Source organism: Monodelphis domestica, chromosome 1 (assembly GCF_027887165.1).
Source record: "Monodelphis domestica isolate mMonDom1 chromosome 1, mMonDom1.pri, whole genome shotgun sequence".
NCBI classification, from domain to species: Eukaryota; Metazoa; Chordata; class Mammalia; order Didelphimorphia; family Didelphidae; genus Monodelphis; species Monodelphis domestica.
The window spans coordinates 593891800-593906361 of NC_077227.1; the positions used below are offsets into that span (position 1 = coordinate 593891800).

At 34.8% G+C, this 14562-nt stretch overlaps 1 protein-coding gene across 1 annotated transcript in view; it reads left to right on the plus strand.

Annotated features, from left to right (window-relative positions):
* PPP3CC (protein phosphatase 3 catalytic subunit gamma) overlaps nt 1–14562 on the plus strand; it is an 87847-nt gene that overhangs the window by 21787 nt on the left and 51498 nt on the right. The window contains exons 2-3 of the mRNA XM_007476477.3: nt 3982–4179; nt 4542–4666. Coding sequence (XP_007476539.1) covers nt 3982–4179; nt 4542–4666 — 323 coding nt within the window. The remainder of the gene's footprint in view (nt 1–3981; nt 4180–4541; nt 4667–14562) is intronic.

Sequence of the window (14562 nt, forward strand, 5' to 3'; positions counted from 1 at the left end):
TAGGTTAAATGGTAAAAGAGGCACAAAAATCCACTGAAGAGAACTTCTTAAAAAGCAGAATTGGCCAAATGGTACTTGATGAAATAAAAGCATAATTAATTTAGGGGAAAAAATTATAATACCAAGAGAGAAAAATGTAAGAAGGAAGATATACCAGAACTAAGTGGTTAAAAAAAATATTGCAGGGCCTTTGGAAAGACCTGCAGGGTATTCTTTGGATGTGAAAGTAAGATTATTTTAATTGTTGTATCTTTCCATTAGGATTTGAGTTCCATGAGGAAAATGAAATGTTTCATTTTGGTTTTGTATCTCTAGTGCTTAGCCTAGTGTTTTGTATATAATACAGAAAAACACATAGTACAATGATAAATACTTGGTGAATTGAATTGTAACTACATTGTGAATTGCCTGAAGAGAGGGAAGTGAGAAATTTATATGTGGTAAGAGGGGGAAAATGTTAAAAGCAGGAATAAAAACTGTAGCACAGGAAATTACAGGAAGAAACATCTCACATCTCTTGTTGGTGAGCACTGAATGGATGTTTGTTTTCCTTTTGTAAGTTACATGGAGGCAGAGGGAGACTGGAAAAAGTGAAATTAATTATTTGAGAGCATTATAATATGCATATAATATTTAACAGTTGACAGATATATTATTTAAGTTGAAAAATAAAAGACTAGAAAATGTTTAGAGCAGATGCTATATCTGAATTGTCTTACATCAGGCAACACATTGAAGTACCTACTTTAGACAAGGTTCTGTGATGTATAAAAAGAAGTATAAGACAGGGTTCTTAATCTTTTAAGACAGGGTACTTTTAATATCTATGACATAAGCTTAATTTTCACATTGAATTATTATTTGTACATTGAAAGTTTTTTAGGTGTTTGAATGGTGCTTTTTCATAAAACAAGTCATATGCATTTTAAATTTGGAATAATATAGATGAGATAGGATAACTGTCCTGATTAAGTTATACTTTTGTTAATACAACTTACACTATATTACATAATCTCCAAAAAGTAAATGTAAATATAACAAGCTGTGGAACAACATATAACTAATACCATTTGGAAGAACAGAAGACAAATTACTTAACCCTGTTTGCCTCAATTTCCTTCTCTTTCAAATGAGCTGGAGAAGAAAATGGCAAACCACTCCAGTCTTTGCCAAGAAAACCTGGAATAGGGTCACAAAGAGTTGAATAAGACTGACAACAGCAACAATCTAGTTATACTGCCTCCTTACCATTCCTTATACATCACATTCCACATATTGTCTTTGTATCTTTGTACTGTCTGATCCCCGTATTATAGTGCAAAGATCACTGGCTTCAGAATGAAAATATATGGGTTCAAAATCCCTTAAAAAAGATTGCTTTAATGTTAAAATTCCTACAGTGATAAAATACATTGTAAATATGACAGTGGCAAAATCTTACTGTTTGTGGAAATGAGGCTAGATGTAGTAATTTTGTCATTAAAACACCAAAAAATAGTTATTTGTCATATAAATATGTAAATAATTGAGTGAAGGTAGTGATAGTAGAAATTTTTAAAAGGGTAAGAGTAGGTAGAACTAGATGGTTTTAGTGATTTGGTGTTAAAAGAGGTAAATAGTTTTTGGCAGTTGTAAATAGTGAATACTAAAGTATTTTATGTATAGTTATTTAAGAATTTTAAATTGAATTTCATTTTCAATTAAGAATATATTTTCTTTCTCCCTTCCTACTCCCCTGTGTGATATGTAAATCACTTTAAAAGACTGATATATATTAATTTAAGGTCACCAAGGAATTCAGCTATGTAATTCCTAAATGAAAACTCAAGTCAGCAGTCAATCTTTTATGGAGTTTTTAATTACTAACAGGAGGAAGAAAGGTATGAGAGAGAGAGAGAGAGAGAGAGAGAGAGAGAGAGAGAGAGAGAGAGAAAGGGGAGAGAAGGAAATAGGGCTTAAATACCCCCTCTGCTTAGGCTGGGCCAAAGGCCCAAGGCCTTAGATAGCCGAGGCAAAGAAAAGAGATCAGTCCCTATCACTCACGTGACCAAAATGGAGAAACAGTCTCAGGGCCTCCACCTCAAGCACCAGGCTCCAACCACCACACTCTCTGTCCACACAGGAAGTCCCAGCCTCCTCAGCTCTCCTCTACCTCACTTCCTGTGTCTCACCTGTGCCAATGGTGGCTCTAGCTTAACCCAGGACCACCCAGAGGTCTGTTTCCTTTGCACATGTCTGTTGAAGGTCATATTCTCAAATAATTAAATCTTGAGCTTTGCTGCAGCCCTTCCTAAATCCTGTTACCTTGAGTAGGGTGGAGATTGTAGTTTCCAAGACCTGATTCTGTCATTCCAAGTATCTCTATTGTTATTGATCAGGAAATAGCCAAATCCCATCCTCTAAAGAATGGTTTGAACAGGGTTGAGTAGTTTTGAAATTCACAACCTAGAATTTATAACATTATAGGATTTTTAACCTGGAAAGGGGGCTTACCTAGTCTGCCTTATTTTAGCTTATCAAAAGATACACAGGTAGTAAATGGCATAGTAAATGACCACTGCCCTTTGACTCTAGATCCATTGCTCTTGGCCACCAAATTAAATCAGATAAAAGGAATCATGCAAACAATGGTTTCATTGGGACAACTCTATGGACATCATCTTTCAGCATTGTAGTTTTTTCTCTTTAATCTTTTTAAATGAAGGATTTTATAATTTGGGGTCACTTTCAAAAAAAAATCTCCAAGTAAAATGTAAGACTCTTGACCATTTTGTTTTTTGTCTAGCTCTAGGGCAAAATGCACAATCTATGCCTTGTGCATAGTAGGCACTTAGTAAATGTTTGTTCTTTTGTATCAGATTTCTCTTTACAGATAAAGATATATTCATGTAGGAAAGTCTTTTTAAAATGTTATTTGTTTAATTCAGCTTCAAATTAAGGAAATATTAAAATGCTTACTGTATGCTATGACCAAATATGAGTAATGTTACTTTTATAATAAGTTGTTTAAAAACTGGCTTTGGATTTAGTTGTAGACTTTCTTAAAAATAATCTGTTGGTGAAGTTGTAAACTGATCTAACCATTCTTAATCAATTTGGAACTATGACCAAACTGTGTTTAACCTTTGATCTAGCAATACCACTTCTAGGTCTATATACCAAAAAGATTTTTAAAGAGAGACAGACAGACATAGAGAGAGAGAACTTATTTGTAAAAAATATTTATAGCAGCTCTTTTTGTAGTGGCAAAAAAATTAAAAATTGAGGGGATGTTTATCAGTTGGAATAGCGGAACCAATTGTGGTATGTGATTGTAATGGAATACTACCATGCAATAAGAAATGATGAGCAGGATGATTTTCAGAAAAACCTGGAAAGACTGACATGAACTGATGCAGAGTAAATTGAGCAGAACCAGAGGAACATTGTATACAGTGACAGCAATATTATATGATGATCATCTGTGAAAGATTTAGCTATTCTCAGCAGTACAATAATCTGAAATAATTCTGAAGGATTTATGATGAAAAATATTTTTCTCCAGAGAAAGAACTGATGGAATACAGATCAAAGCATACTATTTTTCATTTCCTTTTATTTGTGTATGTTTTTTTGTTTTGGGGTTTTGGTTTTATAGAGTATTTTCTCACATGACCAATATGGAAATATGTTTTGTATGATCACATGCCATAGGTCAATTGCTTGTTGTCTCAGGAAAGAAAAGAGGGAATTTGGATCTCATAATTTTGGAAAATGTATGTTTAAATTGTTATATGTAATTGGGGAAAAATAAAATGTTACTAAAAATAAAAACAATAAATTATCAGATTAAAACACAGGATCTTAGGAATTTTTCTTTATACAACTTAAGTACAATAGCTATAGAATTATAGCACTGTTTGATAACCCCAGATATCATATGTTTATAATATTGGCACATTCTCTAAACATAAATCCTTTTATTCATTTGTCTGTTTCTAGCTGTTCCTTTTCCTCCAACTCAGCGGCTCACAATAAAAGAAATATTTGAAAATGGGAAACCTAGACTTGATATCTTGAGAAACCACTTGATAAGGGAAGGTCGACTAGATGAAACAGCAGCCTTAAAGATAATCAGTGATGGAGGTGACATTCTGAAAGATGAAAAGAATATGATAGAATTGGAAGCACCTATCACAGGTACTTCCATGATGACATTTGTGTATGTGGCTCAATTTTGAGGCACTGATACAAGCATTAGATATTCTTATTGTAGAAATATGTTATGCTAATTGTATTTGGAACAGTGAAATATTGCGAGTGTTTCTATAGTTTTTTTCTTCATTCATTAAAAAAGTGAAATCTCTATTGAAGAGCATTTTATTATCCTAAATTGAAATTAATTTTGTAAAATGCTGGTTATGATTATAATTCCTAGTCATAATGAAATTGAGTATAATTTTGTAAAATACTGGTCATAATAATAATTTCTTTTGGTATAATACCCTTTTTCTTCTGAAACTGTAAATGTTGAACCCAATACTCTCTCCTTTCTTATCTAGTATGTGGTGACATTCATGGGCAATTCTTTGATTTGATGAAATTATTTGAAGTTGGAGGATCACCTGCTAACACAAGCTACCTCTTCCTGGGAGACTATGTGGACAGAGGCTATTTCAGCATAGAGGTAAAAATTAAATTGGAAAGTAAATAAAAAAGATTTTTTAAAAATTTGGACACATTAGGAGTATGACTTAAAAGACAAAATGCTTCCCTTATTTTGGTTCAGTGAAGTAATAGAAATGAGAAAATTAGCAGCATTTTAGGTCTTGTTACTTTTAACATTAAGTAGAAATTTTTCTGTATAACAATAGGACTCATGTAAAAGATTAATAATTCAACATTGCAAATAATTATTTTTTAAACTAACTTGGTTTCCCTATAGATAATACACAGTTAATAAATAAATGGCCTAAATTTTTACTTCTCACAAACCATGCTCAGTGTTGTCTTTGTCTCATCTTTCTCCTTTGCTTTATATTTAATTAGTTATGAAATCTGTTAATTTTCCCTCCAAATTTTTTGCATCCATTGCCTTCACTGTCACCACCTTCATGCAGTTATCCCTTACCTCCCCCCATGTACATCTTTATATGTCTTCCTATCTCTACTCACATTTTATGTATAGACCTGGTCTTGTCATTCTTCTCCTGAGATATTTTTATCTGGTTCCTCTTTTTGACCATATCAAGCTCAAAATTTTGCCATTTGCCAAGGTCTTCCATAACTTTAGTCCACCCAAACTTTCCATCTTTGTATCATGTTACCTACCTACTGCACCTTCATAGTCTCCCCACTCCAGCCAAATTAAATAGTTTTCTTCTTTCTCTAAAAAACCTTTCCTGAACTCAATTCCCTATTTACTCTCTTTTCCAATAGACCTCATATGGCACATTGTTCTGTAATTGTCTAATGCATTTATCATATAATATTGTATATTATGCTTACTCCTGTTGCTTGTTATCTTATTTATCTCCTAAATATGAAGCAAAGAGATTTTGCTGTATCACTTATGAAGTCCCCACCTGGTACCTAACATGGTACTTTTGCACAGTCCTATGATAAAAATGTTGATAGTGGTTGATTGTTTGGTTGAGGGAACCAAGAAAGAGTTGTGTCACAGAAACCAGGGGGAAACATGGGAAGATGGCAGGAAATGATTAGCAGTGTCAAATACAACAGAAGGGCAAAGAAATTGAGAACCAAAAAAAGACCATTGAATTTAGCAATTAAGAGACCTTTCGGAGATTCAGTTAGAGCAGTAGAGTGATGAGGACAAAGAAGCTCCTAAAAGTTTAAGAGTAGAGAAGACAAGGAAATACTATTAGTTTAAGAGTGTTGCAGGTTTAAGGAATAAATTTTGTCTCTTATCATGAAGGACTTGGAACATGGTGATTTTTTTGTTTGTTTGTTTTGCTAGTCAGTTCATTTATATGTATTGATTCACTTACAGATTAAGTTGGTGAGGCATATCTGACGTAGAAGATCTATATTCAAACCATTAGTGATTATTAGCTTTCTTGATTTTTTTTCATGATTTTTTTTAACAAATTACATGTAATAAATTGGAACATGTTTTAATCAGAGTGTAAAGGGGCTAAGGGAGAAAGAGAGATTGAAAAGTGTATAATTGAAAATCTGTTACCCTAAAAACTACATTTCCTGGTAGCCCACTGACTTCCTGTCATTATGTACTTTCTATAGACAGGGGATATTAGGCTGTGGGGTGGAGAGTCCTGGCCTCTTTGGCTTTCCATCATGAGCATGGTGGTGGTAATCACAGGGGTTTTGAACAGGCTGATTAGCCATAGGCACATGGTTTTTATTTTGTTACCTTTTTATTCCTTTACGTCTAATGATCATTTAATAAGTCTCTTAAAATATAATATTTTTATTATTTGACATTAATTTTAATTTTTACAATTTGGTGACCAGAAGTTGTAGAAAAGAATTCTCAATTTTTTAAGATAGCCTAGATAAAATATTTTAAGCCATGTTTATCCTGCTACAGCTCCCCACCCCACCCCACCCCCCAAACTCTGAGAGAACTCCGAACTCTCTTTGGAGCTGCTGCCTGACTTCTGCAGCCCCTACTTTTTGCTGATTGCTTGCCCTACCAATAGGGCTGTTTTAATTTGAGGGACTTAGCAGAGAAGGGATAAACCACTTTTCTCAACCATCTGCTTGAGCCAGCGTTCCTAGCTGCGGCCGACGATGCTTGCTTCTGTTTCTGATACTACTTGCTCAGGCCCTGGCTCCTGGCCCCTGGCCCCCAGCCCTGGCTCTACTGTTGGTCCTGTTGTGCCACCGAGTCTTTGGAACTCACAAGCTGGGAGTCCTTGAAGCCGATCTCTGGGCCGCTGATAAAAACTGGGGTGTGTTTTCCTTAGGCAATAATAAGCCTCCAAACTCCCTGTCCATGTGGCAGGGGAAGCAAACTGCTCCCTAGTGTTTTACCCCAAGGGGGAAGGGGAAGACAGGTTATTCTTCCAAACAAAAAGTAAAATTGCAAGCATGGTTCATTCTGTGAAAGAGCAGTGCATTACCTATCTCAGACAGATCTCAGTTTTAGTCTGTTTTTTCTTCCTACTATTCCTTGGTGCACTGGTCCTTTCATTTATCTTGCCTGAAATTCAGGGGAAAAATGCATCTCCCTACAACCCTTTGCCATTTGGCCTGCCCAGCCTCTATAATACTCCAATTTGAGATTTTTCCACACTATGCTCAGCAAGGAATTCTCCCTCACTATGGGAGATCCCAGCGGTGTGATGAAAGGAATCTGAACAGATAGAGAAAGGAACTTTAAAGCGTCTGGAGGTGAAATTTTCAACCTTTTCAGACTCCATTGTTTTATGAAAGTCTCTGTATCTTATTGTATTTTGCTGATTGTCTGCTTTAAGGTTTAATTTTGTTGTTTTAAGTTTATCTGTACTAAATCTGATCAATATTATTCTGTTACACTGAATCAGTTTAATCTACTGTTTTTTAACTATTAGATATATTCTATTACCTTTCTCCTATAACTATACTGAACAAAATATTGTAAAAGTCCACAAACAGTCTTTTCTTCCATTTTGGCTTTGTTAATTATCACATAGATGATGGATAGACTCCATCAACTTGGTTAACAACTTTTGGAAAATTTAATGAGCTAAATATCTCAAATTGATTTTAAGGAGTCTTCAGACATGATTTTTAGATTTTTTTTCAATAGGTCTTACTGATCATCTTGCTTGCCTCTGAGTTATTTATAACAAGAGATAAAGGGTCCATTTAGTAGCTGAAGTGAAGTGCAATTATATATCCCCACCTCCGCATTTGTAAAAATGTAAATGGATGGGACATATCACAGTCTCATATCAGAGGAGCTAGGAAGTTGTTCCTAAGGCGTGGTACCCCTGGATGGCTCCCAAGAGGGAGCATCTATTGTTTGTAACTCTAGCTTAGTCTACCCTTCCACCAGGATGATCTAGATTCTTGATAATGTTTTTAGACCCAATCAGCAGTACAGAGGTTTGTTTCTTTTCTAGACTCCTCTGCCACATTTTTTAAATGATGTCAGTAATAGGGTTAAAAAAAAAAAACTTCCCAGCCAAGCTTGAAAGATTGCTATACCTTAAAAACTTGCGACAAGTATCCATTAGCTTCTAAGGTTTTTTTTTTTAATGTCATACAACAACACATGTGAAATATGATAGTAGGTTTGTTTGCTATTGTAAATAACTGGACTATTGTGAATTTTGGGAATTTTCATACTTCTTAAATGGGCATTACCTGTTGTACTACTGTTCCTTATAAAAACTGTTACTTTGTAAAAAAAATCATTTGCATTCACACAGTGGTTCATTGCCAAGTTAAAAAGAGAAGGGATCTCATTTTTTGGTTGAGAAACCTTTGTATTCTACTTTTTTCTTAGCTGACACAGTGTGTCAATGATCGTAAGTTTTTATTATTGTTTTTTTCCTTGCATGTACAATATAGTACTTCAGTTTTATTTTTTCTCTCCTTTTGTATTTGAAGCACATGTCACCAGTATTGAGAAGATTTTTCTTTAACTTTTTTTGATTTTGCAGTAATATAAGTTTAAAATACATTTATCCTAATGTCAATGCATACCCAAAAAGCTTTAGACTATAAAAATGATGCCATTGATTGTTTAAAATTTATGGGACTTTGTTTAATGATTCTGTCTGATTCCAGGAGAATGGAGTACAAAAAAGAGCCATTTCACAGTGCCAAAGAAGTACAAAGCTAAACTGCATAGTGCCTATTGAGCACAAAGGCAAAGAAACCAATCCAAGTGGAATTGTTGTAATTTTGAGCCACGACAAGAGGACTTGAACTTGTTTGGGTTTCAAGATTGAGGCTGTTTTGATATATGTCAAAGGCAGGTCTTCCTTGTCCCATGTTCTACCAAGTATCTCAATTCTGGCTCTCTCATGTCTCCCATTTGCTGCTAAAATCTAGTCCCTTTTCTGTCTTTCATAGTGTGGCAAACTTTCTGTAGTTTTGGCTACTGATTGGGTAAGTGCATAATTGCTTAAATCATTTTAATTGGGCCCTGATTCAAAGACCTATTATAAATTTGTTTTTCCTTTACTTAGATTTTTTTAGACATAAGACTTTGATATTTTATATTTTATCCACAAGTTATTTTTTCTCTTTTATTTGTATTTTTTCATGTTTTTATTTCTCTTGCTAATTGATTTATGTACCTCAGAACTCAGCCATGCATCCCTAAGTGATCTCTGTGTTTTTCAACATCCTCTTCAGGGGGGAATGTATTATTATTCCAAAATGCAAATTTTAAATTATTTTTTGAGAATAATTTTAGGATAAGAAACATGCTACCTCTCTGAATCCAGAAAGTGAACTCTTTGGAGAAGGCACCATGAAGATGCCCGTACAGACCACACACTGCACCAGAAGATCCAGAGTGAACTTTGGGGTGTGGTGTTTTGAACTGTATGGGGTTGAATGCATTTGTTTTTGTATGTATACTCTCATGCCAAAGGGGACTGTCATCAATTGACTTTTTATCAATGCACCTAGCAATCATTGGTTTTGTTCTCTTTTCCTTTTATCCCCAAATTATTGTAATTTAAAAGTTGGTTATGTTTACAAGATTCATTGGAGAGACCAGTCTTCCACGGATCTCAGGGGCGAATGTATAATTGAAAATCTATTACCCTAAAAACTACATTTCCTGGTAGCCCACTGACTTCCTGTCATTATGTACTTTCTGTAGACAGGGGATATTAGGCAGCAGGGTGGAGGGTCCTGGCCTCTTTGGCTTCCTGTTGCGAGCATGGTAGTGGTAAGTGTGGGGGTTTTGAACAGGCTGATTAGCCATGGGCATGTGGTTTTATTTTGTTACCTTTTTATTACTTTATTTCTAATGATCATTTAATAAATCTCTTAAAATAAGATCTTTTTATTATTTGACTTTAATTTTAATTTTTACAAAAGTAAGGTAGATACCTGATTTACTCCAGGCTACTATCCAATTGTCCCAGAAGTTTTTGTCAAATATTACATCCTCTCTCCCAGTAAATAGGGGGTTTATTGAACACTCTGCTATTGTATCCATTTGCTTCTGTATGTTATTTCCCTGACCTCTTCTACCAGTAGACTTTTTTTAAAACCAGTACCCAATCATTTTAATGATCAATGTTTTCCCAAATATTTTGTAACTTCTCTAATTATTTTAAATGGAATTCCCCTTTCTAGTTCTTCCTTTTTTTATTGATTATATATAAGAAAGATGACAATTTATGTGAATCTATCCTATATGTTACAACTTCACTGAAGTTACTATTTCAATTAATTTTTTGGTTTTCTCTATAGAGGTCTCTAAGCATGCCATCATATTATCAGTTAGTGGCATAGTGGATAGTGTTAGACCTAAAGTCAGGAAGACGTTGGTCTGAGCCCTACTTCTGACATTTCCTGTCAGAGATTAGAAATACTATTGTCTTCTTCCCTCTCTAGCTGGTCATGGAGACCTTTCAACTCCTTAATTCCTCTCCCTTTACCTAGAAAGCTCCCTTTTCTTGAGTTTGCAGGAAATGAGTAAGACATGGTGGATTATTTTAAAACATCACTTAAACATTGATCTTTCATGAAGCAGCAGTAGCATTGATCAATTCAAATGTCATTGATGACATGGAATGGGAATTATTCTCTTCCTTTTACTTACTTTTTCCCCTTTTATACCTGCTATAAAATGCTGTCTATTGAGAAGTATTGCATCTTGTTTCCTTAGTGAAATGCAACAAGGCTAATTTCATGGAGAAATGATGGTAGGATATCCTTTACAAGGAGAAATATAGGTTTTTGTTAACATTTATACTCTTTGAGGGGCCACTTGGTAGCTCAGTGGATAGAGAGCTAGGTCTAGAGTTTGGAGGTCCTGGGTTCAAATGTGGCCATAGTAGACACTTCCTAGCTGTGTGACCTAGGCATGTCACTTAACCCCAGTTGCCTAGCCCTTATTGCCCTTCTGCCTTAGAACCTATGCTTAGTATCAATTCTAAAACATAAGATATGGGTTTCAAAAAAACCCCAAACCATTCATATCCTCTGGAAAAGCTGCTGAGTGAGAAAAAAAATAAAAGCAAAATATAAATAAAATAAAATATAAATTGGGCAGCAGTTTCAGTTGCTGTCTTTGAACATCTGAAATTTAGGTATAATAATCTACTTTGCACCTGGTTTCATCTTTCAGAAGTGAAGAATATTAATGTATGCAGAACACTTTATACTTGCCTTGACAAGTTCCTTTGAGTTATTCTTATATTTAAAGACAGACTGGGCTCTTCACAGATTCAAGGAAATAGCTATGGTCACAGCTAAGTATAAGCATCTCAGGAACCTTGTCTCTACTTTTCTGGCCTTGTCCTTTGTCCACAGGTTGTTTTCCTATTATTGATCTTGGGATAAGACAACTCACTTGTCATTCTTATTCTTTGTGTTACTGATTCTAATCATTTTGTGGATTAACAACTCTGAGTTATTGGTTATAAATTTGTTTGCTTCCGCCCAAAAAACCCACTCTTCTTCCCAGCAAAATAAAGAAACGAATGGTAAATTGTGAGATAATCAAATCAGTGGTGCAGTGGAAAGAATGCTGGATTTAGAGTGACCTTGGGCAAGTACTTAACTTCTGTGAGTCTCCTTTTCCTCAAGTGTATAATGAGGGGGTTGGACTAGACAACTTTAAGATCTCTTTGAGCTCCAAATTTGTAGAGTTAATATAATTAGAAAATGCCAGTTACTAAGCAATGGTAAAGGAAAAGATTCATTGGTTGCACCAGATACTGCCAATTTGGTGCTCTTTACTCTAGCCCAATAATAGACGTTTAGGATAGTGAGCCAAGACTTTGACTGAAAGAACCTCACTTCAACAAACTAATTCATTGAAGATTAGACACATTAAATCACGATGAACTTAACTGGGTCAAAATATATGGCTATGTTAGATCATAACTAAAGATCTCTTGGAATTTGGAACAGCTAGGTGGCACAGTGGATAGAATGCTAGGCCTAGATTTGGGGAAACCTGGTTTCAAATCTGGCCTCAGATACTTCTTAACTGTTGTGTGGCCTGGACAAGTCACTTAGTTCTTCCTAGCCCTTGCACTTCGATCTTAGAGTTGTTACTAAGACAGAAAGTAAGGGTTAAAAAAAAGTTTCTTAGAAGTCTAGTCCAGCTCCCTCATTTTTTTTTTCCAGAATAGGAAACAGGCTCAAAGAAGTTATGTGATTTGCCCAAGGTAATATATGTAGTAAGTGGCAGAAATGGTGTTCAATATTCTCTCAAAGAGAAGCCATTGGGAATCTTCTGATTCTTTTACTATTTTATAAATGCTAATGCAACACACTTATCCTTCACTCATTAAATAAGTGAACCACCTTTTCTAGTCATTGATATTTTATGCCACTTCTCATATGAAAATTATTGTTGGTAATATAATATATCCAACTTATGTCAAACATACATATTTCTTCCTTTTTCTTTTTTAAACCCAAAGGGCAAGGGCTAGGAAGAACTAAGTGACTTTTCCAGGGTCACACACAGCCATTTTCCAAACATACATCCTTCTACTACCCTTTGGTTCACCTGTGACTTCTGAAACTGTAGTACTGTATAGTTTGTAGCAATACAGCCCTCCCCCCATCTCCCCTGGAAAATAGTGGGATTCTCTTTGAAGATGGACTTTTGCAATAATTACAGATCGGGATCAAAGACACTATTTCCCCAATGTAATTAAGCCATCTCTTACTCGGTTCTGGATCTATCTGACTGTACGTTATATGTGACAAAGCTATGTAAACAGGTTTTAATGCATTCTCAGTCCAACTTCATCTAATAATCAAGCCCTTTGCTTGTCACACATGGAAGAATGGCTAGGCTCCCATGGTCCATCTCACTGATGGTGCTGGAATGCTTGATGTGGTCAGAATAGGGTCATCCTCAAATACGAGAATCTAGAGATTTTCCATTGATGTCATTCCTCTTCAGTTTTGACTCCATATAGGGTAACCTTTGTGACACAAGTCATATGAAGCCTTTCTAGGGTTTCATCCTGCAGGGCCTATGTTTCCATTAAAAGTCAGACAACTTGTTCCCAGCAACATGGCATCATGACCAAGGAAGTGTTCATCTCAGTGAGGATAGTTACAAAACTGAAGGACTAGAAATCAGAAGGCTTAGAATGGCACCTATAAGAATCTGTAGTACCTCCATATCCAAGCTGGTCTAATCATTTGACTGGCCATTTTCCCTCAACCCTTTAAATAGAAGATGATATGCAAAATTACAAACATTTATTGTACATACATACACCATACAGAACATTTTGAATTATATGTACCCATATGTGTCCCATCCATGCAGATCATGGGTAAAAGCAGTCATGTTTAAGTGAATTCTCTAGATCCCTTATTCTTTTTCTTCTTGTTATCATTTCATGTTACTAATTTTGAATTATGAAATATTCTCTTTATATTCTTTGAGATTCTAATGACTCTGGCTTGTTTGTGGACTTACCATTACCCACCATGGTATGCTTCATCAAATAAAGCAAAATTTTCATGAACTAAGTAGAAGAAAAGTCTTTGAGGGACTCTATAGAACCACTAATAATCCTGACCTTTTAATTGAATGCAGTAGGAGATAATTGTATAATTGTATCCTGATTCAGAGTGGAAGTAGAATAGAGGAGCTATAAAAACAAAATTCAGTTGTGACATATGTATATAAATTGTTCCTTGATTTGATTTGCGGTTTTCAAATAGTAGCAAAGTGTAAATGTAAAAATGAGACCTTGGATTTTCAAACAGATAAGCCACTTTAAAAGTTAACATTTTTCTTCTCAGACACAAAAAAGTGAAAAGACAATTGCTGAATTGCTCACCCAACTAATTAAGTCATATAAAGACAATGAGAAAAGTCTTTTCAAGGAGCTTATATCTTAGTAAGGAGTTTTCTGCAGCATAGTTTGACAATGGAGTATATTAGGAGGAGCATGGAACTTACTGTATTCAGGAATTGACAGGATAAATCTAATAGCAAAATTAAAAAAAGAAAGCAACTGAATATTTTCTATATTATGCATAATACAGTGGCAAGAGCCTGGACTTAAAAAAAAAACATTTATTTTACTTATTTTCAGTTAATATGCATTTATTTTCTTGACCTTCCACTAACACCCCTTAAAAAATTAGAGCGGAAAAGAAAGAAAAAGAAAATCCTTGTAACAATTATGCATATATGTATAGAACAAATTCTTACATTATCCATATCAAAAATGTTTTTATTCTTCATCTTGAATTCTCTTTATCAGCAGGTCAGTAGCATGCTTTATCTCTTTGAGGTTAGCCATTGCATTGCTTAGAGTTCTTATATGCATCAGAGTTGTTTATCTTTACAGTATTGTTATTGTATAAATTATTCTTATAGTTCTATCAATTTTACTCTGCATCATGGGGCTGCTGTGTGTCTCAGTGAATAGAGATCCA